This window comes from Xenopus laevis, chromosome 2S (genome assembly GCF_017654675.1).
Source record: "Xenopus laevis strain J_2021 chromosome 2S, Xenopus_laevis_v10.1, whole genome shotgun sequence".
Lineage (NCBI taxonomy): Eukaryota > Metazoa > Chordata > Amphibia > Anura > Pipidae > Xenopus > Xenopus laevis.
The window spans coordinates 28,878,024-28,904,639 of NC_054374.1; the positions used below are offsets into that span (position 1 = coordinate 28,878,024).

At 44.4% G+C, this 26,616-nt stretch overlaps 1 protein-coding gene and 1 long non-coding RNA gene across 3 annotated transcripts; one reads left to right on the forward strand and one right to left on the reverse strand.

Annotated features, from left to right (window-relative positions):
• cox17.S (cytochrome c oxidase copper chaperone COX17 S homeolog) lies at window positions 1-26,601 on the reverse strand. Of its 2 annotated transcripts, none has more exons than XM_041583180.1 (4): window positions 26,560-26,601; window positions 2,629-2,774; window positions 509-624; window positions 1-185 (listed from the first exon to the last, which is right to left on the reverse strand). In XM_041583180.1, the coding sequence occupies exons 1-3, from the start codon at window positions 26,584-26,586 to the stop codon at window positions 540-542; spliced, it is 258 nt and encodes an 85-aa protein (XP_041439114.1). In that variant the 5' UTR covers window positions 26,587-26,601; the 3' UTR covers window positions 1-185; window positions 509-539. The 2 variants fall into 2 exon arrangements, with proteins under 2 accessions (XP_041439114.1, NP_001087319.1); NM_001093850.2 differs by lacking the exon at window positions 26,560-26,601 and adding an exon at window positions 6,032-6,066 and having other exon boundaries at window positions 4-185.
• LOC121400430 lies at window positions 8,098-11,417 on the forward strand. The gene is made up of 3 exons (XR_005965749.1): window positions 8,098-8,266; window positions 8,631-8,795; window positions 10,544-11,417. It is a non-coding gene; the product is annotated as an uncharacterized LOC121400430 (long non-coding RNA).
• Window positions 26,602-26,616: the final 15 nt, after the last annotated feature.

Below are 26,616 nucleotides of genomic sequence, written 5' to 3' on the forward strand. Positions count from 1 at the left end.
CTTGTCTTATGTATCTTTAATCCATTGCAAAGAGAGAATAATGTGGAGTGCCTCAATAGGTCAGAAAGAAAGCAGGTCAGCAGCACACCTTCAGTTATGGCATCTGGGCGCTCCCATCACAGTCTTGCACTCCAACAGGCGACAGAAATAAGTTAAAAACGCAAGTCAGCACTCAAACCGGTTCCCTGAAAAAGACAAAACTTTCTGTTACTTCTGCCGCGCGCACGCGCGGGGGGGGGACATCTCTATACAACGCCTGGCTCAGTCACCTCAGCAAGATAGAGACAGTCTTTTTGCTGAAAATATTGGATGTGGCAGAATGAGAGCAGTGCTGCTTTACTGTAATGCCGAACTCCCTGGGATCTGCTGTTCAGCACTGCCTGGTATGTTGGCGCTTTACACGTGCTGCTGATACCCCAATACACTGGTCTTGGGGGTAACATAACTCTTCACGCTAAAATCGCTTTTATCCCAAAGGACATAGCAGTGGCTCCAGGCTGGCACTTACCATTCACACTCAACCCCTCCCCGGCCCATGGTCACACTTTGAATCCCAGGGATCTCATACACTCCTTGTGCGCCTCGATAAGATGCTGACAGTTCTCTTCGCCCTTCTCAATGATGCTGTGGGGAAAGTGAAACATTTCAGAGACACTCCAACTCCTTGTATATAAGCACATAGGGAACAATTTCATATTTGGATGACTCTGGCCCTTTAACACCATGTCTGCTATAGCCCTTGGGGTGGGGGCATGGATTGACCATGTCACACTTAGAACCTGGAGAACATGGAAGAGAGATAATGTGTAATCACAATGGCCGAGATAAGGCCCCAATTCCAGCGCTATCTCTGCTGGGGGTGAGGGACACACATTCAGCACTTCCAACCAAGGGAAAGTGATTATTTTTGGAGTCACAGCTCTTGTACAAAGGACAACAGGGTTATGGGTGAGAGAAAGTTATGGAGTGAGAGAAATTTAAATGGAACTCCACAAAAACACAACTTAAGCTTTTTGAAAAGTAACCATAATTTCAAGCATCTTTGCATTATACATCAATTAACAAATATGCAGACTTTTCATGATTTTTAATGGTTTCTGACAGTTCACTAAGCCTAGCCCCCTGCTCTCCTGCTAATCTGTCTGGCTACTTTGCTGAGCTGACTGACTACTGTTACTTTGTATCAACAGCCATCTGTCCTCAGCCTGCATCCTCCAAACCCCACAATTCACTGCACATGTGATTTCAATAAGGTAAGGAACATCACAGTGCAATGCATTGTGGGTTATGTAGTTCCTGCATGCTGTCTGTAAGCTGTGGAGAAGTTGTTACAATTTGTAACATCAGTGTTTAGTCCCTCCTTCCCTGCCAGGATTTCAAATGATGCAGAAAGAAATGAACTGTTAAACAGCTGGATTGCAGCATAGAAAATGGAATTTATTCATACTTTTTGAAGAAACAGGTAACTGTGATGGGTATATTAGGGTTTCTGTGTTATGTGGGCCTCTTTATAAATGTTTGGAAGCTGGAGTTCCCCTTTAAGATATTGTTTGGGGGGGGGGAAAGGCAGCAAATAAGAAATTAATCCCCCATATGCTGGACACAAACACACACTGGTACCAGCAGGGAGTAACCGTTTTCTATATTTGCACATGGAATTTCCAGGCCGGGCTATTACATATCAAGGAGCAGCTGCACATTGCCAGCCCCATGTACACAAGAAAGTGTGCGATACACAGTTACCAACACCCAGGACAGCAGGACTGATAAAGGGCCACAACGTATAGTTAAAGGATCAGTAACATATTTTTTTTAAAAATTTGTTAATATGGAACGGAAAAAAACCCACAAAGACAAATTAAACTTTTAAGGGTTGTGACACATGGGCAGATTCGGGGAGATTTAGTTGCCTGGTGACTAATCGCCTCTTCTTCTGGACAACAATCTCCTCGAACTGCCTTCACGTGTCTTCCCGTCCTCTATAATGAAAAGTCGCCTGCGCTTTGTTTTCCGAAGTCGCCCGAAGTTTCCTCATGAGGCAAAACTTCGGAAAACTAAATGCCACGTGTGCTTTAGCACAGGCGACTTTTCATTATAGTGGACGGGAAGACACGCAAAGGCAGTTCGGGAGATTGTCGCCCAGAAGAAGAGGTGATTAGTCGACAGGCGACTAAATCTCCCCGAATCTGCCCATGTGTCACAACCCTAAATCGTTAAGTCTTTATTAAGAAATAACTTACCGAAACTCCGCCTGCGCTCCTCTTCAGAAAAGGCGACATGACAGCAATCCATCATGCGGCGCTCGATTACTCCTACCTGGCTATCTCCTATAAGGAGAGCAGGGAGGAGAAATCGAGCGCCGCACGATGGATCACCTTTTCTGAAGAGAAGCGCAAGCGGCGTTTCAGTAAGTTATTTCTTAATAAAGACATAGCGATTTAAACGTTTAATATGTCTGTGTATTTTTTTTTCATTTTATACGAACGAATTTTTGTTAAAAAAATTTGATGTTACTGGTCCTTTAAAGGGCCAGCAGCATCAATCAAACCCCATAATGCACAGCTCCTCTGCAATACCAGAGCCCTGTAATGTGCAAGTACAGAGGGTCCTAATGGGTGCAACACCCACCAGGCATCTCGTGCTTTCTTGGTCTCTGGACACGCACAGCATGGCTTCAGAGGCTTCTTCTCTTGACTCTCAGAGCTCTGAGACTCACAACTCGCTGCGGCCAAACTAGACATGTCTCTGTAGAAGTGGTGCGACCCCAAGGTGGCCTGAGAGAGAAAAGGAGACACAAGTTACCCCCAAATAAACATAACCTAGTGCTCTGCGCTGCCAGGGCAACATAAGGCAAATAAATGGTCTTTACACAAAACAGGGGGGTCCCGATTGTTTTCCCCTCTGTAATAAATACAGTTAATAAAACAGAAAACTAACCCTGCACCCCTTCCCCTTAGGGTGTGTGTTTGATAAATTATCTGCTTGACACACTAGCACTATCACTCATCTGGGTAGAAGAATTTTTATTTAACTCATTACATGCCACAACACATGTTAATCTATGTTGGGCATGAGTTGCCTGGAAATCCTATTGAGGCGTAAACGGACAGTTTGTAAAGAATTAAATGCCAACTGCTGTTGTGGTGCCACATCGGGTTTGTGCTTGTGACCTCGTGCCATTAGAAGGTAGAATGACGGAACACACACATCATGGGCCGCTGCCATGTAATCTGCTGCAGTTATGTTCAGGGAAGGGACATTATTAACAGTTACACAGCTGCAGAGAGAACACAAGCGGCTGTTACTTATTTTAACCTAAGTGACCAATAATCACTGCCCCCCCAGTGCTCTGGGCGCATACATGGGAAGCTGGGGGTGTTGCACGACTAGCAGTGTTTCATTACACCTCAGTATAACGGGTTACACAGCCCCGCCTTGTGAATAGGAACAAGGAAGGGCCCAGGAAACCTAATCTCAACGGGAAGCCCAGTGACCTTCACACAATGTCACGGGCTCAGACTGAGCAGTTACAGCTCCCAAATCTTCCCTCCGCCCCCAAACAGCAATGCAGCCCAAAGGTTCATGGGACATTATTTAAATGATGAACTCCAACCAAAACTAGCGTTTGTATCATAAAAAGCAAGAGTATTCTAATATCCATTCTTTCCTAATTCACTCTTGGTTTATAGTTATGTGTAACAGGCATTACTACTGTCTGCACTCGGTCTATATTCTCTGCACTGCTGCTTCAGACTACTGAAGCAATGTAGCAACAGCAGGCTAATTAATAGATGAAGGAAAACAGGCTACTGCTGCACTGTTTATAAATATATATATATATATAAGAAACGTTAGGTCAGTGTACCCAGAAAACAAAAAATGCCTAGGTGCAAGGACTTAAAACATTAATGATAACAAAACAATAAATAGTCCGCACGCATAGGTCTTACTTGAAAAATTGGTGTGATTTATTCAACGTTTCGGCTCAGCCACATGAGCCGTCTTCAGGAAATTATATATATATATATCTCTCTGCAGGAATAAGGACACTCACGGGACTCTTCTGAAGCTTAACAAATGTGATACTTTATTGGAGACTCAACATTTCGATCTTATATATATATATATATATATATATATATATATATATATATATATATATATATATATATATATATATATATATATATATAGTGAAGGGAAAAAACCGGCACTCACGAAAATGTCATCAATTATGCCTGGGTGCAGTCCTTGTTGAAGTTTGAATATAAAGCTGGAAATGGAGATCGCACTCACAGGTCTTAGAAGTGTTTAAATGTCTTTATTCAGTGGACAATCGCTAATGAGGATATTAGAAGTTACCTTGGAGTTACTCGGCCTTTGGCCTTGTGTTTTTATATGGTCATGAAGCTCCTCGGTAACTTATAATATATATAATTATACTTTATGCACTATAATATATATATATATATATATATATATATATATATATATATATATATATATATATATATATATATATATATATATATATATATATATATATAGATATTGGTGAGAATGAGGAATTAATGGATATTGGGAAGTTGAATCAGGAGTCAGAGGCAGCAGAGAAGAGAAAGGGACAGACACAGAACAGTTACACAGAACTATAAACCCAGTGAGAATGAGGAATGAATGGATATTGGGAAGTTGTATCAGGAGTCAGAGGCAGCAGAGAAGAGAAAGGGACAGACACAATGACAGTTACACAGAACTATAAACCCAGTGAGAATGAGGAATGAATGGATATTGGGAAGTTGTATCAGGAGTCAGAGGCAGCAGTGCAGAGAAAGGGACAGACACAATGTCAGTTACACAGAACTATAAACCCAGAGAGTAGGAGGAATGAATGGATATTGGGAAGTGGCTTAGAAGTATATGTTCTTTCATTGCAGCCCCCCTTGAAATAGAGATACAACCCCCTATAGACACAGACAGCTAATTCCTAAACACTCATCCAAACAGTGGGACCTGTATGTACAGCAATACACAGTGATCTACAGTGATACAATATACAGTGATACAATACAGTGATCCCTCCATACACTCAGCACAATGCATACAGTCAGTACACACACACTATATACACTGACAATACACAAGACCAAGCAAATCTGAGACAGAGCCTGAAGAACAAAAAGTCAAATGTTCTAGATTGGCCGTGTCACATCCCTGACTCCAACTCAATGGAGGAATTTGGGGCATCATCCGACCAACCAGGAGCAAATCTGAGAATTTCAGCAGAAAATGAATTCCAAACAAGGCGCCAAGCTACTTCCTACTTACACAAAAAGTCTTAAAGGGCAACTGAACATGCCCAGACAAAAGGATGGAAAGCTGCCAAAAAAGGTCTGACCACTTTTCCAATACTCAATGGGGGTTTTTTTTTTACCCTTTTTAGTTTTGACTCAGTTTGGCAGTTTTACCCCACTATCATCATGACTTTGCACTTCTCTGAGGAGTTTTATCATCAGGCGCCAGGAGACGCTTCCAGCTTCAGTAACTTGAGCCTTTGGGGCAGAACAACAGGGGGCGCTCCTGTTGCAGATTGCTCATATCAGCAGTGTAGAACTGTCAGTGAGAGGTTGTCCTTCTGCAGCTGCTGCTGAGCCCCATAGACACCAATACAACCAATTACACAGTGGCACCCCCTATATACAGAGGTACCCCCCAATTACACAAGTACAGCCTCCTACACACAGCAGAGTCTGGTATACACACAGCAGAGCCTGGTATACACACAGCAGAGCCTGGTATACACACAGCAGAGCCTGGTATACACACAGCAGAGTCTGGTATACACACAGCTATAAGCTCACACACACTTCTGCACCTCAATACACAACTCTCACCCATAAACCCCCCTATACACAGATACCCCTCTCCTATACACAGTAGGGCCCCCTATATAGCGTTATAGTCCCATGAAGTACACTTGGGGCCCAGAATAGTAAGGGCCACACAATACTCCCAAACAGCCCCGACTTACTTGTCCTTAGCAGTTGGTCTCCTAGCGGCGTTCTCAGTTGCTTCCGCTATACAAGGGAAAGACGATGGTGCGCAGGCGCTAAGGTGCGGGGCAAGCCGGAACTTGTAGTGTTATGTCGCGCTCTACGGCAGCCATATTGGTTACGGAGCCATTTGTAATCCTTTCCGGGCAGCGCTCATACTGGTCACGTGGTTTAAAAAACCATGCAATAAGATACGTTAGCGACTGAAAATTCAGCGTCAAATGTTCTTGCAATGTGGGCGGAGTTTTGTATAGCCTAGTCACTGCCAGGGCTCCTACAACATCCTCACTCATTGCCCATTGCATAGTGTATGGCTCAGGGCACCCACCGACTCAGCGCTCAGTCCCAAGGACTGATTCTTCTCCCTCATATTCCAGCTTCCGCTCTGCCTCCAGCCTTTTCCTCAGACTCAATAGGTTCCGCCCCATAGTACCACGTGAGGCGAGTACCTTGCCCGGCAGCGTTTCCATGGCAACGTGTCCATACGCTTTATATACAGGTTGCTATGGAATCCCAATTATGTGTGTGCAAATTTGTGGTGCTCTATCTGGGAAATCTGCTGCTCAGAAGTTCCATATAAAGGTGGCCACATACACTTAGAGATCTCTCCCCAATTTATCCACGTTGAGGTGGGCGATAGGCTGATCTGATTGTGTGCCCCAGCATACCTCCCAACATTTTGGAAATAAAAACAGGCCCAAAAAAAGTTGCAGAGTGTGGTGAATTTTATTGGCAGGGCCCATTTTTGTGGCCACACCCCCTAATTACCAGGTTCATTTTACAAAATTTCACAAGTTATAAAAGTTTGAACATATTTCTGTGTTTTTATTTTCAGTTATTACAGTTTTGCTAATGAAGGTGAATTGCTCTTAAAGCTGTGAGTCTAACTTTTCCCAAGAGACCTGTTATCTTATATTGTTACAATTACTTATTTGCTTCTCTAGATACATTTGAATTGATACAAATGTATCTTATCTTCTGTTGTGGCTGTTCTGGGCTCTCTGCCAAAAGCCAATTAAGTTAGAAACATTATTTCTTTATCTGGCTGTTCAGTGCAGAGAAAAACTTTCCAGGTCAAATGAGGGACTGCAAGTTGAGCTGTCAAAAGAGGGACTGTCCCTCTAAAAACGGGACAGTTGGGAGGTATGGACCGGTACAAGTACTTTGAGCGGTAAGTAGGGTTGCCACCTGCCATACCTTTTATTTATATGCACTGTGGGTCTCACAATCAGATGGAGGTGTATTAGTTTGGGTACTGTTACTAGAACTTACTCTATAGCGTCTGCATACCTCCCAACTGTCCCTTTTTCGGAGGGACAGTCCCACTTTTGACAGCTCAACCCGCAGTCCCTCATTTGTACTGGAAAGTCCCTCTTTTCTATGCACTGAACAGCCAGAAAAAGAAACAAAGTTTCTCATTTAATTGGCTTTTAGCAGAGAGCCCAGAACAGGTAACAGGTCCAAATAAGATACTTTGTAACAATTTTGAGACACAAAAACACAGTTTAGATAAGGAGAAATATTTTCACTTTCATAACCTGCCAAATTTTGTAAAACAAACATGGTAATTAGGGGGTGTGGCCACAGAAAGGGGTGGGGTCAAAAAATTGCTGCGCTACGTGCAGGAAAAAAATTTTTGTCCCTCTTTTTACTTCCAAAATGTTGGGAGGTATGCGTCTGTCAGAAATGTGCCTCAGACCTGTTTCCTTTTCTTATGTGCTTTTTACCATATGGCATTTCGCTTTTTACCATATGGCCGGGTGGCTATCAGGCTAACAGCACATCTTTTCTCTGGCTCTAGGCCTCTGGTTACATTTGTTCAGCAGGTTCCACTCAGTGTTCTACTAGCCATCTCCAGGTAAGTCTTTGGGACCTGCCTAATATATAGTCACAGCTTACCCGGTTATGTGAAAAATAAGAAACACCTTTAGGAACCTCATAGAAGGGAGGCACTGCTTGTATTTCATTTAAATGTTATCAATGCACCCCCAAAAATTGCATTTATCAGCAATGTCATAGTATTTACATAAGGTTCTTGACTTTGTAATAACAATTATTATTTGTAATAACAAATTATTTCTTGATCAGCAGGGCGGCAACTCCTCTGGTACGAACAGTGGCCATTCAGACAGATTACAGATCCCTACAGTCCTGAATATGTGGCATGCCCCGGATCCATTCCTGAGCTGCTGACTCTTGCCAATCTTACTGGGGTAATGCTCAACTGCCGCTTTCACTTGTCATCTGCCTTTTCTATTGAGAGTGCCACCTGGCTGTGGAATGTGAAACATAACAGGAGATTCTTCTATATTTACACTTATATAAACTAACATGATACTATCTGTACTCCAGGAAGAGAATAATAACTACAAATGAATGAGTTTGTGAAGCAATTCAACATGCAAAGCACTGTGTATCTTGTTGGAGCTATATAAATAAATGATGATGATGATGCAAGCATTTGTCTAATCTCCCCCTGGCTCACAGCTAATCTTTTTTGTCCTCCATCTCTTCCCTGTTTTGTCTTCTAACCCTTACAGACACTAACTCTCAATTTTCTTTATCTTCCTCGTTCAGGCCGTGGGCTTCCTGCTGGGCTAGTAGAAGTGGAGATGATGGAGAGAGCCAGGCATGGCAACTCTACCCTCCCCTCAGTGACATCTCTCAGCTGGAGAAGAGGAGGAAGATGATGGATGTGCAGGAGAGGAAGGACTGGGCCTTTAGAGAGAAGGAGATTGAGCAGTAGGTAACCATTTCTATGTGTCTATCTATGTCTGTATCTAAAATAATAGAGAAATGCTCATGTGTTTATGTCTGTACTAAAAATATACAATTAGAGACATGTCTGTGTTTGTAATTTAAATATGTAATCACACCTCTGTGGATGTTAACAGAACAGAATTCAGTGGAAACATCCCCACGTGCACATCAGCCAGGCACAAGCCTGAGTCACATTACATTAGCACCAATATGGGCACAACATCAATTTGCTTGTCATACTGGCACCAAACATGCTCCCAACTTCCATTTACCTGTATATGTCCATTTTAATATGGTGTTCTTCAGCTGCACCCTTCTACCCAGTGTAGCAATAAATACACTATATAATAGGCAGACAATGGGGCAAATTCACTAACGCGCGAAGCGCCGAACGCTAGAGTTAATTCACTAGCATTTGGCATTTTCGCTACTGCGCAAATTCACTAACGAACGCTGGTGTAGTTTCACTAGTGTTACTTCGCAACCTTACGCCAGGCGAATCTTCGCTAGCGACGAAACTACGCAAATTCACTAACTTGCGCAGTGTAGTGAACGCTACCTTTTACGCTAGACTTCCTTCGCCACCTCAGACCTGGCGAAGCGCAATAGAGCAGATAGGGATTGTTTCAAAAAAAGTCAAAAATTTTTCTAAGTCCCAAAAAACGCTGGCGTGTTTTCTACATGATGGCTGATAGGCTGAAAAAGATCGAAAAATTTTTGGGGCTCCCCTTCCTCCCCCCTACATTTCCTGACTCATGGCAAATTACCTAGACAGTGGGCACATGTGTAGGGCAAAATAAAATTTTTATTTGCAGATTTGAAGGTTTTCTAGGCATTTGTACTGCAGATACGTGTTCCTCCATTGAAATTTGAATTTCGCACCGTATGCAAATTAGCCTTCGCTAGCGCAACTTCGATTTATATAGCGAAACAACGCTAGCGCAACTCCTCAACCTTACGCTACCCCTGTGCGCAACTTCGGATTTTAGTGAATTTGCGAAGTGCTGGCGAAACTACGCCTGGCGAAGTGCGGCGAAGTGCGGCGAAGTTGCGCCTGGCACAACTTCGCATCTTAGTGAATTTGCCCCATTATGTCTCACACAAGCAGTATTATTGGTCTGGTGTTGAACATTGGTGTCTGCTACACACAAGCCAGCAGGGGGAGACAAAGGGCAGGATTATAGTGATGAACATTAAGCCACGTATCCCATATGAATACAAGGTGACTATGACAACTAAATTGGTTAGGGGTAATGCTTCATAGGAGTCATCCATATTGGTTTGTGATAGAGCAGGTATTGTGGCACCAAACTGTATGTTTTACTGCGGCATTGGCTTATTGGCCCATACTAGGCAAGTTCTCTCACTGTTTAGCATAAATGGAAACATGAATTCTGTTTTTCCAGATATAGTCTGACTCCTTATCACATACAAAGTGAGTAGGGTTGCCACCTTTTCTGGAAGTGAGAGATATTCTGTACTTTTTGGCTTCTTGGGGAGCACGTTAAATAAAAGTAAAAGTGCCAGAGCAGCCATGTAGGGGCTGAGAGTCAAAGTACAACATGGCATTTCAAGGACGCCAAAGCCTAAAAAGGCCCACTCAGGCCCAATTGAAAGTGTCAGTCTATGGAGCTTTACAGCAGCTTCTATGGCACTTGCCACAACACTCAAATTGCCAGTTTGGCTATAAGTGAAACTATTTGCCTCTTATTTTGCGAACTGTCTGTTAGACTGCAAGAAGCGCATCTGGAAGTGCTGAAGAGACTTTTGCAGAAGAAAGAGAGGAGAAGCAAAAAGAGATCGATACAAAGAGACTGGACTCATGTTGGTCTAAGCTCCAGGCGGGGAAAGAAGAGCGAATCAAACAGATCCACAAACAGCACATTACAGGTATAGAGAGGCAGTAACACAGATACCCCAACAACTCACAGACAGTATGGCAACACTTTTATATTGCCCTGACTGGTAAAGTGAGCTGGGCACAATCATGGCAGTGCTACAGGATTCATAATTTACCGTATACTACTTTGTGTGCCATTTATTCACAGCAACTCAATGCTACTCATTACTTTTAGTTAGTCCCATCTGGTCTGCTGCTTATACATCAGATGGACTTAGGAATTGATCTACTAAGCATGAAATCTGACCTCATTTTTTATTACCCGCATCAACATCCCCTCTAGGTAAAGGGAATAAAGTAATTATGGGATAGAATTCTATGTACTTCCTATATTTGGGATGTTCTCTTTCCCATGATTTGGTAGGAGATGGGCCAAGGACCTGTTAGGGTTTCCAGCACTGACGAATCTCTACATTCCAGCCAGAGAAAGTAGAGTAAAGTGGTTTGGTGGCATCTCCCGATAGTAGTGGATCTTACAACAGACTCTGTCTCTATCTGCGTTGGATCCCCTGCAATCAGGAAACTGATGGGTAAAACGAACAATGTAGAAGGCAAACTGTTTTTCCAGAACCGTGCTGGCTTTTTTAACAAAGTCCAATCTAGCCTTTCTATTCTTGATGCTTATGAGTGGCTTGCACCTTGCAGTGCATCCTCTGTATTTGCTTTCATGCAGTTTTCTATTAGGGTCAGGGCACACAGACAGATTCAGGGAGATTAGTCGTCTGGCGACAAATCTCCTTTTCTTCTGGGTGACTAATCTCCCCGAGCTGTCACCTCGCCGGCTAAAATCTAAATTGCCAGCGGGATGGCACTCGGAGCGATTCGCTTTCCAAAGTCACCCGAAGTTTCCTCATGAGGCAACTTCAGAAAACAAATCACTCACCATCACGCTGGTGATTTACATTTTAGCCGGTGGGAAGGCAGAAGAGGCAGTTCGGGGAGATTAGTCGCCCCGAAGAAGAGGAGATTTGTCGCTGAATCTGTCTGTGTGCCCTGACCCTAAGGGTAAGGCCAGACGAGGAGATTCGGGGAGATTTTGTCGCCTGGCGACTTATCGCCAGCTCTTTTGCGCAACTATCTCCCCGAACTGCCTCAGCGTTTTTTCCCCATAGGCTAGAATGAAAAGTCGCCCGGCTAATGCACACGCGGCGATGCGTTTTCATTAGTCGCCCAAAGTTGCCTCACTGAGGCAACTTTGGGTGACTATTGAAAACGCATCGCCGCGTGTGCATTAGCGCAGCCGATTTTGCGCTGTAGCCTATGGAGAAAAGACGCTGAGGCAGTTCGGGGAGATAGTCGCGCAAAAGACGTGGCGATAAGTCGCCAGGTGACAAAATCTCCCCGAATCTCCTCGTCTGGCCTTACCCTAAGAGAAGACTGCATGAAAGTAAAAACAGAGGATGCACTGCAAAGTTTTTTTGCGTTGCTGAGTTCACCAGTGCTTTCTTTCTTTCTCAGGATGTACCAAAATGTAGATTTTGCCACTCCTAATATTGTAGCAATTTGTCAGATGGGTTTTTTCTGTTTTTGACTTGTTTCACCTGCATGGAGAGCTCCTTTGACCGCATGTTGTCTGTTCACAGGAAAGTCTTCTATATACAATCACCCCCCAAATCAACTCCTTTAACTGCTTCATTGATAATGACATAACAAAAGTATTGCCCACACCTGCCCATGAAATAGCCTTTGAGTCAATTGTCCAATTACTTTTGAGCCCCTGAAATGAGATGACTGTGTTTAGTTCCTCACATTTTTATGCAATCTTTTTGTTCAACGCACTGAATTAAAGCTGTAAGTCTTCTGTTCAACTGCATCTGAGTTGTTTCATTTTAAATTAATTGTGGTAATGTACAGAACCAAAATTAGAAAAAAGTTGTCTCTGTTCAAAGATTTTTGGACCTTACTGTAAATAAAGAACCCCTTGTTGGAAAATTTGAGGATATTAGAAGTAACCACAGTTCCATGACCTGTATAAAAGCACTCGGCTGATGGTCATGGAACTCCTCTGTGACTTATAATATCCTTATTTTACAATAGGGGGTAGTTTATTCACTGTATTATATCCCCCTCTCACATGCTCTAGTGCTATATGATCATTTGGTCTGCACATCCATATAAACTCCTCCTCCTGTCCATCATAATCCTTACTTCCAACCATAGTCTTTAGTTCTAATTATACAATTAACCAAAGCCTTTTCCATCCTATTCTGCCTAGGGCTTCTGGAGCTGGAGCCATCTCCCACACTTTGTTACCTCCCACACTTAGGTCCAAACCACCACCAGGAGTGGCTTTCTGAAGGGAACGACTGTGCTGGACTGTAAATTGGAACAAGTTCAACCACTTATAGCACTTTCATTCCTAGGGAGATCTTATTAAGAGAGACCAATAGAGATCAATAGGGTCAGTAGAAATGATCATTACAAGTAAATTACTCGAACCAGTCATAACACATTGTCACACATAGCATTTCATTTGTATTAATTACAAATGTTTCATTTGTATTAATTACATTGGATGTTATCAGACACATTATACTAATTACAGGGATTTGTTTGGGACATGTTAGGTTTATTATATACCAAAATTGAAAATAACCTCACCTCCTATCCTTTCCTATGATACTCCTGCCTGGTGGTGCAGAACTCCCTAGACAGTCAGCACACATCAATCATATACAGAAAGCAATGGAAGAGAGTCACACCATGTTTTTTTGCAGGTGCTGGAGCTTACCCCATTTATTTTTCACCAGCCGTGCATCAACGTTTCGTGGGGGGGGGGCCCTTCATGATGTCCAACACAGACACCAGAATTCCCACTGCAGTGTCTGTGATTACATTACAGTGTCTGTGATTGGCAGTGGAAATTAGAATAAAATGAGGCCTCTCTTATACTGTAGGTCCTTATAGCTTTGCCGCCCCTTTTTCTTCTGTTTTGCATGTCGGACTAATATGTTTCACAGTCGCACTCAGATCCAGTCAGAGGAAATTGTTGCAGAACTGGTCTATAGATTCCTGATCCCAGAGGTGCAGAAAACAAGTGTGTGAGAGAGAGGTGAGGAACCTGCCACTGATAGGGCCCAGTTTGGCACATATGCACCCCTCCAATGATTCCAAACACTCGCCTCTGTATCATCTCGGCTTGGTGAATAATTTACACAACAAAAGTTCAGATTTCCTTCAGGATATCCAGAAAGGGAACAGCCGGGAAGAGTTTTTCTTTCATTTCAGCAAATGAGGTCAATTCCCCAATGACGTTTCTAGGGGGGCACAAACAGCTGATTTATTTAAACAGCAGTGCAACATAAACTCCTCTAGCAATAGGGGTCACAGGGATAAAGGGGCGAGCAAAAGGAAGCCTGTATGTATTTGACTTTACCCTGTGCACTTGGACCTCCTTTTTTTAGTTCTTTTGTGCCGGCAGAACCCTGAGTGTACATGAGATATCGTTGGTTGGCATGAATGCCGTGACACTCCACTTGCCCTAGGCCCAAGAATGGTACTTGCTAAATGCGGTTAACTCTGTCTTATATGCTCCCCTCTGCAGTGTGGAGGTCACAAAGGAGGCACATTGAGGTTATCTACGGGGACACCCAGGCTTTTCTGGAAAACAACGTGGCATTACAGAATTCATTCAGTGGCAACGGCTCCTCCCCAGTCAGTGATGCCACGCTACAGGAGACACATGGCACAGAGAGAGAGGCCACGCTACAGGAGACACATGACAATGAGAGAGTGAGGCCACGCTACAGGAGACACATGACAATGAGAGAGTGAGGCCACGCTACAGGAGACACATGGCACTGAGAGAGAGGCCACGCTACAGGAGACACATGACAATGAGAGAGTGAGGCCATGCTACAGGAGTCAGCCACATGACACTGAGTTAGAGGCCATGGTGCAGGATACATGTTGGTTACAGTCAGGGCCGCCATCAGAAATCACAGGGCCCCATACGACAAAATTTCCTGGGCCCCTTGGGCTGCGCCCACCGCAAGCCCCACCTACAGGTCCGCCCTCCCCACCACACAGTAAAAAAACAAAACAAATATTGGTGGCTAGGACCCAACATGAGAAAAAAAATTTGGTGGCCAGGCCCCTCCCCCACATTATGAGAAAATTGGTGGACAGGGCCCCATAAACGTTCATGCCTTCCAGAAGTCAGCAGCTCTCAGAAAGATGGGGGGCCCGGCTAATCAAGTAAGTGTGGAGTGACTGGGGCCCCCCTTACCCTCGGGACCCCCTACAACCCTCCCCCCTGTCCCCCCTGATGGCTGCCCTGGTTACAGTCCATACAGTGGCAATATCTGCATGCCAGAAAGAGAAGCCACGCTACAGATGACACAGGGCACTGAGACTGATGCTCTGCCACAGGATATAGCTGGCACTGAGAGAGAGGACCAGCAATGTGATGCACATGGAACAGACAGAGGTGCTATGAGCAGAGAGTAGAGAACCATCCCTTCTGTTAAAGGCAACAGCAATAATTGCAATTTCCTGCACATTAAGGACAGAGGGTGCGGTGTCCCAAATGAAAAGCAGCTGACACTGAGTGTAAAAGCAATAAACGCACTTCAAAGTTTGAGCTGCTACTGTCCAGTTGTTTCCTGGAATCCTTCATCTCATTTGAAACCCTTTCCTTCTGAGTTCAAAATTTGATGATTTTCCTAATTCTGTGGCTAATTTCATCTCACGGGGTTTATGCATCTGCTCCCTGCCCACTGGGCATTGATGAATGGAATAATGGAGGTATTCAGTTCAACATGATGTTAACATTACTGGCATCGGCTTAGCTGGCAGGGTGCAAGTGCCCACTGGCTTCCAGTAAGTACCACAAGCATTGTATTATAAAGTAGCTTTGTCTGTTTCCAAGGGTTTTTGGCCAAATGACAAAATAGTTGCATCCTGCATGATAGCACTACGGCCTGCAGCATGCAGAACTGCCTATTTAGTCATGCAGCAGTTTTAATGACATGACTGGGTACCCTGTAACAGCCTGTGAGCATGAGTTGTGCCAGTAGATCCTCCTGTGATGTCACTGCTGTGCCAAACATCATGGGTGCAAAATCTTATAGCAATGAATTATCCTACAGACTCACGCAATGACCATCAGGCAGCTTGTACTTATTATGGAGCTCAATGCCAGTGAGCAGCTGCAGCCAGGTCCGCCATTAGGAGGGCACAGGGGTGACAGTCTTTCCGGAAAATTTTATGGTTAATGGGGGGCCAGGCTGTGCTGCACTTTCAGATTAAGAGCGTGCAAGCCAAAGTCCCTTAGAGCCGAACTGCCGAAGAGCAGAAGTCCCGACGAGCCAAGGTCACGAACTGCCGAAGTCCCAAACTGTTGAAGTCCTAAACTCGAGAAGGGTCAAAGTCATGAACTGCCAAAGTCCCGAAGAGCCATGGTCCTGAACTGCCGAAGAGCCAAAGTCCCAAACTGCCAAAGTCCAAAAGAGCCATGGTTCCAAACTGCCAAAGTCCTGAAGAGACAAGGTCCAAAACTCCCAAAGTCCTGATGAGCCAAGGTCCCGAACTGCCAAAGTCCTGAACTGCTGAAGTCCCAAAGGGCCAAGGTCCCAAACTGCTGAAGTCCTGAAGAACCAAGGTCCTGAACTGCCGAAGTCCCAAACTGCCAAGGTCCAGAACTGCTGAAGTCCAGAAGAGCCAAGGTCCCGAACTGCGAAGTCTCGAAATGCTGAAGTCCCGACAGGCCCGGATTTGTGGAAAGGCCACCTAGGCCTGGGCCTGGGGCAGCAGGATTTTAAGGGGGCGGCATGCCGCCCAACCACACCCACATTGGTTCAAAAACACTGGGATGGCATAATTTTTTAAATGCCGATATGATATGGGCGATATCAGATGAATCCGAACGTTTGGCCCTGGGGCCGAACGATCGGATTACAATACTACGAATGGGCTCCAACGGGTCGTAGGACCACATCAACTAGCCATCTAGCGGTCCTGGATCGTACAAAAAATCAAACTCAACCAATCGATATCTGCCCGATATTGATCGGGAGGACCCATCGGGAGCCCCCACACATGGGCAGATAAACTGCCGAATCGGTCTAAAGGACCGATATCGGCATCTTTAATCTGCCCGTGTATGGCCACCTTTAGTGGTATTCTCTCCCTCTCCAAGCAGTAACATCAAGCCCCAATATGGAAATACAAAGATCTCATAGCGTAATGCTGTTTTATTATTAGGGATAAAAACTTTAAAATATTATACTCACATTAGTTTTCATGAGGATAGTCACCCATATGCAAGTCTTTTAGCAGGTTTTCCCCGATTTTAATCCAGAGAGAAAAGTTTTCCCTCTCTGGGGCATGAAGTTACTTCTTGGAGAAGGAGAGAATACGACTGAGTATAACATGCAAAAAGGAAATTACCATCTTGTAAGTAGGCACTTTGGCTAGAGTTGGTGGAGGTTTCTGGAACAAGCTTACATGCATGCTTTGGAGAAGGCTCTTTAAAGAGGAACTAACACGAGAAAGTTTTTCTTGTTGTCCAACACATGGTGTCATCTAAACAAATCTGAACATACTACACCATATTTTTGTTCTGTTGTCGGTTTTCTGTGTTGCCATAGGCGCTGATTCCTTTGACGCCTGTGAGATTTTTTATGTACAGCTGAGAGGATCCACAAGGGTTAACTAATCTAAAGGACTATCTTTTCTTATTGTTTTTTATATTTTAATTACACAGAGCTGACAGTTATTTGCACAGCCGCAGTCAATGTGTTTATTCAGTGAATGTCACCCTGTTATTATTTGCCTTGGTGATTATTAAGGTGCCTGAGGTGTCTCAAATGAGCTCAGGCGAGACTTAATGGGTGCTTTACGGGCTCCGTAAATCACATGAGCACCTGTTTTCCTGCTCAGGAAGCCCCAGTCAGCCCTTTTATGTGTGTGTCACCAGAGATATAATGTCCCCAGAGCAAAGTGCCAGTGTGCGATTTGGAACAATGAGAGATCTCTGCATAATAAGAATAGTTCTGTAAGGGCCATGATACTATGACATGTCTAGGACAGAATATCATTGTTCTCCCCAACCTCACCTTTGTGAGTATCTAGGAGAGCAAGGAGGGCTTTCTTTCCAAATGTCAACCTTTCTGGCCCTCAGTTTGTGCCCTGCACTTGTTGAGGGGCTTAGAAAATTTAGCCCTAATTCATACCTCCCAACTGTCCCTTTTTGGAGGGACAGTCCCTCTTTTGACAGCTCAACCCGCAGTCCCTCATTTGTACTGAAATGTCCCTATTTTCTCTGCACTGAACAGCCAGAAAAAGAAACAAAGTTTCTAACTTAATTGGCTTTTGGCAGAGCCCAGAACAGCTAACAAGTGCAAATAAGATACTTTGTAATAATTTTGAGACACAAAAAAAACAGTTTAGATAAGGAGATATATTTTCAAACTTCCATAACCTGCCAAATTTTGTAAAATGGACATGGTAATTAGGGGGTGTGGCCACAGAAAGGGGCGTGGTCAAAACATTTTGTTGCGATACGTGTGAAAAAAACATTTTGTCCCTCTTTTTACTTCCAAAATGTTGGGAGGTATGCTAATTGTTTTAACAAAGAGCCAACCTTTGTGGCTGTGGAATGCCTCCTCTCTGTTCTGTCAGGTGGTGGTGCGCTCTCTCTTGTGCACTGATTGTAATCTCATCTGGCAATTCCAGGCCAGTAAAGGTGGCCATAGACGAAAAGATCTGCTCGTTTGGCGTTTGCCACTAACGGTAATGGGCATGGCGATATCGGGGGTAATCTGAACGCTCGGCCCTATGGCCAAACGATCAGATTACGATGAGAGCGCAATAGTCTTACGGCGGGATCGCCGGACGAAAAATTACGGGACTCTCCACACACTCTTGGTTCGAAAAATCGTACGAATCCTCAATAGGATCTTTGCATCTATGGTCACCTTAAGTCTGACATTTACACCTGAGCAGGGTCAATTCTATGCCCCTGGCTGCCCTGAGGCGGTCTTTCCGATGCCACCCACAGTGCTCACCTTTCAGTGCTTTGATGCGGGTCGAGGGGGGCTGTATGACTAATGCAGAGAGCACAATTGATATCATCAACAGAAACAAGTTGCAGAACATGCTGAGAGGGAGCACCCAGCTTAAGCATTGCCTTGTGGGAGGAGGCTGCGTTTTTGTTCTGTGGGGGAACTTGTCCACATACTGCTGGAAAAGGAACCACCATCAAATTGAGCAGGTCTGGACTGGGAATCAAACTAGACCCTGGCATTCCAATTACACAGAGGCCCAAACAGCCCCCCACCAGCCCACTAAATAGTGGTTTTCTATGGCATCTTACAGCAGCCCCTCTGGCATTTGCCAGTCCGGGCCTGATATTGAGCCATAATTAAATATATGTGAGTAGTTACCTGCTGTAGGGAAGGGATCCTCCATCTAGTGAGCAGCTGCTGACTTACTAACTTGAACTGTCAGCTTCCGTGGTTATGAAAGTCACATTTACTACGTGGCCACATTGTTCTTCTACACCTGTCATTTGCATTCCCATTACCCACAAGCCCTGTATGCCAGTGATAACTGCCCTAGTGCAACAGACAGTGGGTAATGTGTCCCTATACATGGGTGACCTCCAGCTCTGAGGGGCAACAGATAGTGATAGTGTTACACTAGTGCAGGAATTAAGAGCCTTGCTACATTTTCTATATGGAAATAGAGGGCAAAATCACAGCTGGCACGGTTGCCATAGTAACAACATGTTTACTCCTGAGTAAAATTAGTGTAATCCCATAATTACTGCCCCCCCCCCCGCCCTTTATCCTTTTACCCATCCTATTACTATGGAGGGGCTTTTGTTTAGAAGATATTGTCTTTAAATGGATTTATGGACATAAAGGACAAGTAAAGTCACTTTCTAAGCATTGGGCCCCTGCAGAGGGGCCCCTCCCCAACCTTACAAATGAGACTCAAGGGCAGTGCTGCTCTCAAGCAAATGACTCCTAAGGGTAGAGCTGTGCAGAGGGGCCGGCAGGTGCCATGTGTCTGGGTTCCTGGCTCTTGTTACTGGAGGGTGGCTAATGGGAACCCATATGCTACTACTGGCTAGCGATCACCAACCGAGAGCCAGGGAAGTGAGGCCCATCCCACTACGTTGCACTTGCTATTGGAGTTAATTATGGGGAAACAGGGCCACTCTTGGGATTCAGGTTCATGCATTTGGGGAGCGAGTCCTGTGCCGTGGGCTCTATACATATAAAAGACTACTTCACCTTTAAATAAATGTTACTCTGATCAATACCTACCTTCAGCTACATTCTGGGCAAGTAGCACTCCTGCACTTTAGTCACACACGCACATTGTATATGTCAGACAGATAGTTGGGGCTAAAGCTTGAACTGGTCACTAGGGTTGCCACCTGGCCAGTATTTTACTGTCCTGGCCGGTAAAAATGATGGCTGATCACCATGTTATTAATAGGGAAAAAAGATAACTATATAGGAAGGCCGGTATTTTTTTCCAGAAAAGGTGGCAACCCCACTGGTCACTCTCCCAATCCTCCCTGAGCCTCCGGCACATTGTCTGTACAGATTATAATAGAGATCTTGCTTCCTACCTCCATATCAAACACACAGCCCCTTACAGCAGCCTCTTAACATGCCTACCTGTGTCACGAGTGGATGGGTGCAAAATTAGTTATTAGTTATTATAACATCAAGTGTGAATCCCACCTGTGAAACACATTTACCACAAAGGAGAATGAGAGATTCATTGGTGGAGAGGAAAGGAGATATCACAATCAGCATAGGAAGGGGTTCTTTACTGTAAGGGCAGCAGGCAACTTTTCATTATAGCCGGTGCAAGACAGGGGAAAGCCGTTCGGGAGATGTCGCCCCATAGAAGAGGCGATTAGTCGCCAGGGGACTAAATCTCCCTGAATCGCCAGGTGTCACCAGATTTATTGGTGGGTTCATATTTAGAAAGAAAAAACTTGTATATAATAAAGATTTGTTAAAAAATCACTAGGTTTGGTGCAGGGGCAGTTAAAATACTGACCAGAAGGGGCGGGCCAAACTTTGCAAATGTTAGTACATAACCCAGCCGCAGGGCAGGAGTAAGGTTTCCTCCTGGCCGGTATTTTATCGGCCTGGCCGGTAAAAATGATGGTTGATCCCAATGTTATCAATAGGGAAAAAAGATGAATATATAGGAAGGCCGGTATTTTTTTCCAGAAAAGGTGGCAACCCTAGGCAGGAGGAGCGTGTGAGTGACACAGGGAAAATGACATTTTTTCAGTGATGTTGTTGAACATGTACAATGGAGTTGGCAGAACTGAATAAGAATTAGAAGGAAACCAGATCATTTAACTGGAGCAACTGACTTGCCATAGCCCTGTGTGAGGCAACAGGGGGTTCTGAGAAGGAATGCCAACATGGATTCATAGGGGCTTAAACCCTGACATGCCCATAAATTAAGGGAAAGGGGCAGATGTAAGATTTTGAAAAAAAAGTTGAATAGCGAGAGAGTTACCTACAGTCAGTTACAGACAGTTACATTCTTACCAAAGTTCTCACAGGAGTTTCCCATCTTGGATTTTGTTAGGAGTGTCTGCGACACTCACATGCTCAGTGGGCTCTGAGCAGCTGTTGAGAAGATAAACTTAGGGGTTGTCACAAATTATCCAGCAGAAAATGAGGTTGGTCTTTAATATAAGCTGATGCTACAGGGCTGAATATTAAATTCTGATGCTAGTGTACTGGTTTATGTGCTACCAGGTAGTAATTATCTGTATTAATGACTAATCAGTCTTGTATTGTGACATTTATATTCTACGTGTACTGTGTATTGTGGGATGGACCCTAAGCTCAGTAAGTGACAGCAGCACAGAGCAGGTGCAGTGAATCAGCAGCAGAAAAGAAAGTGGGGAGCTACTGGGGCATCTTTGGAGACACGGATCTTAACTGCTAAAGGGCTGTGGTTGCCTTGGGCTGGTACAGAAGCCCAAGCTCATGGCTACAGGCCACACTGCCCTGATGTCCCTGTGAGTGTCCAACTACCAGTGGCGTAACTAGATATCACTGAGCCCCACAGCAAACTATTTTTCAGGCCCCCAAAATGTTTAGAGGTTGACTTGTTTTTTCAATATTTATTGAAACTGTATATGAATTATGGGCTCATGGGGCCCCTATACCTCCTGAGCCCCCCTGCAGCTGCAGGGTCTGCTTCCTCTATAGTTACGCCCCCTGCCAACTACTACTGGTCAGGCCTGGACTGACAATCTGTGGGTTCTGGCAAATGCCAGAGGGGCTGCCATAAGATTCCATGATTCCATATAAAGTCACTATTTAGTGGATTATGGGGAGCTGATTGGGCCTCTGTGTACTTGGAATGCCAGGGCCTATTTTGACTCCACCAGATCTGCTCCTGGTGCAGCATTGACTATTGATGTTAAAAGCCCCAGAGTATCGTGCGATTCACTGCACATGGGAGGATAAACTAGCCCTAAAATACTATTACACTGAGGATCCTCTTCTAAGTAAATTCCCTATTAATGGAGAATCGAGGGCCCAACTCATCATCCGCAGAAAGCACAGGCGCTGCGCCCAGGAATGATATGGGCAGAGAATCCTCTCAAGATCCAAGTTGCTGTAGAAAATCAATACCGCAACACTTCTACGTTCTAAATTTCATTGCAGTAACCGCAGCAACCTGTGAGACCCTCGGTGACACTTATGAGCCCCCCCTTTGCTTTCAAGACACCTAATTGCACTGTTGTGCTGAATGGGTCCATTAGCTGGAGATAGGGGCCCTCAAGTGCCTTGTGTAAATAGAGGACCCTGTGTAACCCCCCCATCAACATAATGCAGCTCTCTTAGTCCCGTCCCTGGGATACAGTGGGGGCAGGGCTGCATGACAGCACCTGGTCCTGCTTCCGACACACAGAACTGCTGCCAATGCAGGAGAAAGGGTGGATACACTGGAACTGACACAGTGAATGTGCTGCATGGTAGCAACTAGATTACTGCCCCCTCTATGATGGAGCCCAATTGGGCAGACATTCAGTTGGCAAGCTCTTGGCGCCATTTCATTGGTTGCCATGGTAACTGCACTGCAATTAGCCCAAGTGGCTGATGAACTCCTACTCATTCACCCAGTCATATTATTAACCTATTTTGTCAGGCTGTGGACATATTACAGAAAGATCGTTATCTGGGGCCCCAGGGCCACATGAATAACAGATACTAGGGTTTATCCTAATCCTATTATATTGGGGCAGTACTTAAGCCTCAGTACTTTCAATTAGAAATGTTTTCAAGGACAAGTAATATGCCTTTAATAAAGCACCTGCCCAATGTAATTCCCCCATGTCCCTGACCGACCCCACCGTATCATTGGTAAGTGCCACTCAATGCTTCCCCTCCTCCAGAGGATCAGCCCTAGGAACACACAGGCTCCCATCAAAGGGAAAACATATTGAAGTCAAATAAAAATAATCTGCCCAACAAGAAACAAGAGAGTAATGGGTTCATTTCCCCATTTACACGCGCCATTGCCTGACTTACATTCAGCCTAACAGGCCAGTAATGATGTGAGCGCAGGTAGCACTGCTGGACAGACAGCTGGACAGGTGGCAGTTGCGCTATTGGTCACACCTCGAGATTCGCAAAACAAGGAAAGTTTTTTCCAACCCAGTAAAACCCATGACATATATCTATTGTGCCCCCCCCCCCGTGGGGGTGCAAAGTAGACAGAGCACCATGTGCCCCCACTGAATCATGTGGCCAGTCTGTGTCTGTGTGTCTATTATGTGGGGGGTCTGTTCTCTTTATTTAGAAAGGTCTCATTATCCTGCCTGATTCATTGTAGTTTGTGACAGCGCTGCCCCCCTGTAGGAAACAGACCATGAACAATGAGGCCTATCGACTCCAGCACAAGTTCATTACGCTGCATATTCTGAAGCCTGAGCCCCGGGAGCTGTCTATTGGCTCAATCCCTCCTCATTATTCAGTCTGAGTGGCTTCTGTCAGCTGCCCAGGGGCTCAGCTTTACATTCAGCTCAGTATAATGAAGGGGTCCTGGGTGCTCTGCTCATTTTACACCCTCAGTGTCACCCTCAGTGTATTGTGCCCCCTCACTCACCATATTTACACTCCTGCTGGGGAGTGGGGGGCACAGAGCTAGTGTCATGGCACTTTCTGCACTAGAACAGCCCAAATAATTTTTTACAAAGAATTTCAACTCTCTTTTATAATGGCTTTATCATTATTATATTATTATTAGTATCATTATTATTACATTAGTATTATCATTATTGCTATAATTACTAAGACTAACATTCTTATCATTATTATTATTATTATGTACTCATAAAGCACCGACATATTCTGCAGCAATCTACAATAAGTGGTGGATACACTGATATACAAAGACAACTGCCTAAAAGAACATTATGTTCTCATAGTCCCATTCCCAAAACTAACAGCCCCCCATGCAGTTTATATTGGGGCCCAGGAGCTGGTGAGATCTAAGGCGCTGGCAGCAGACTGAGCAGTTGGTTCTGTTCCGCCCACGTGTCCCTCCTACTCCCCATGATCTGAATGTTCCCAATTCCCTACTAACGATTTGTTAAAGGGATACTGTCATCGGAAAACATGTTTTTTTCAAAACGCATCAGTTAATAGTACTACTCCAGCAGAATTCTGCACTGAAATCAATTTCTCAAAAGAGCAAACAGATTTTTTTATATTCAATTTTAAAATCTGACACGGGGCTAGAAATTTTGTCAATTTCCCAGCTGCCCCCAGTCATGTGACTTGTGCCTGCACTTTAGGAGAGAAATGCTTTCTGGCAGAGCTGCTGTTTTTCCTTCTCAATGTAACTGAATGTGTCTCAGTGGGACGTGGGTTTTTACTATTGAGTGTTGTTCTTAGATCTACCAGGCAGCTGTTATCCTGTGTTAGTGAGCTGTTATCTGGTTACGTTCCCATTGTTCTTTTGTTTGGCTGCTGGGGGGGAAAAGGGAGGGGGGTGATATTACTATAACTTGCAGTACAGCAGTAAAGAGTGATTGAAGTTTATCAGAGCACAAGTCACATGACTTGGGACAGCTGGGAAATTGACAATATGTCTAGCCCCATGTCAGATTTCAAACTTGAATATAAAAAAACCTGTTTGCTCTTTTGAAAAATGGATTTCAGCGCAGAATTCTGCTGGAGCAGCACTATTAACTGATTCATTTTGGAAAAAAAACGTTTTTTCCCATGACAGTATCCCTTTAACTCTCTCTTCCCTCGGGACATTTCCCTTGGTGTCTATTGGAGCTCACACATAACAGCTGTGGAATGACGGCTGATCAACAGCAAAGAGCCCCCGTTTGCCCAGCAGCACCCTAAATTCAAATGGAAATCTGAGGACCCCCCCAGACTGGATCCCAGAATTTGGATTGTGGATTTCATTGAAGTCATGGGGGAAGGGGAGGTAACTACCGGGAGGTATAGGGGGCCTAGCGGCACCAAGTGATAAGCAGTTTCTATATGAAAAATATCACATTCCCAAACTTTAAGGGTAAGGCCACACGAGGAGATTCGGGGAGATTTTGTCGACTGGCGACTAATCGCCTCGTCTTCCGAGCGACAATTTCCCCGAACTGCCTCAGTGTGTTTTCCCATAGGCTACAATGAAAAGTAGTCTGCGCTAATACACACGCGGCGATACATTTTCTATAGTCGCCCGAAGTTGCCTTGTGTGCATTAGCGCAGGCGATTTTTCATTGTAGCCTATGGGAAAACACGCTGAGGCAATTCAGGGGGAGATTGTCGCTCAGAAGAAAAGGCGATTAGTCACCAGGCAACAAAATCTCCCAGAATCTTCTTGTGTGGACTAACCCGAAGTGATGATGTCACATTGGGGTATTTATACCAATAATTCAGTGAATTGCAGGTTATTAAAGGGATCCTGTCATCCTGTTGCTACTCCAGCAGAATTCTACACTGAAATCCATTTCTCAAAAGAGCAAACAGATTTTTTTATTTTCAATTTTGAAATCTGACATGGGGCTAGACATTTTGTCAGTTTCCCATCTGCCCCTGGTCATGTGACTTGTGCCTGAACTTTAGGAGAGAAATGCTTTCTGGCAGGCTGCTGTTTTTCCTTCTCAATGTAACTGAATGTGTCTCAGTGAGACATGGGTTTTTACTATTGAGTGTTGTTCTTAGATCTACCAGGCAGCTGTTATCTTGTGTTAGGGAGCTGTTATCTGGTTACCTTCCCATTGTTCTTTTGTTTGGCTACTGGGGGGGGGAAGGGAGGGGGTTAATATCACTCCAACTAGCACAATAGCCGTAAAGAGTGATTGAAGTTTATCAGAGCACAAGTCACATGACTTGGGGCAGCTGGGAAATTGACAATATGTCTAGCCCCATGTCAGATTTCAAAATTGAATATAAAAAAAATCTGTTTGCTCTTTTGAGAAATGGATTTAAGTGCAGAATTCTGCTGGAGCAGCACTATTAACTGATTCATTTTGAAAAAAAAAAAATTTCCCATGACAGTATCCCTTTAAAGAAGTGGAGACATTTAGTGCTGCTCAGTCGATCTGGTCCAGCGACACAATCGGGTTCAGTTTGGAGCAGCAGGACAATATGACTATAAAGATTATCATTCATCCAGGTTATGGTATATCTGATATAAGTAATTAAAAAAAAAACAACTGGACTTGCTGGGTAATTATTGAAGACGTTTCACTACTCATCTGAGAAGCTTCTGAACGTCTTCAATAATTTCCCAGCAAGTCCAGTTGTTTTTTTGAATTACTAATATTAGAGCAGCAGAGCAGTTAACCGTTTCATTATCAATTTGCAGTCGAGAAATACCTACGTGCTTAGTAGTACAGACATACGTCATAAGTCGGCGGGTCCGTGGGGGGAGAGTCCA

Excerpts from the sequence above, each read along its gene's own strand:
- cox17.S (XM_041583180.1), bottom strand. The coding sequence starts at position 26,586 with ATGACGTATGTCTGTACTACTAAGCAC. Across the intron at positions 2,775-26,559 it reads ATGTCTGTACTACTAAGCAC|GCCACCTTGGGGTCGCACCA; the intron begins GTAGGTATTTCT and ends TTTCTCTCTCAG. Across the intron at positions 625-2,628 it reads AAGAAAGCACGAGATGCCTG|CATCATTGAGAAGGGCGAAG; the intron begins GTGGGTGTTGCA and ends CTTTCCCCACAG.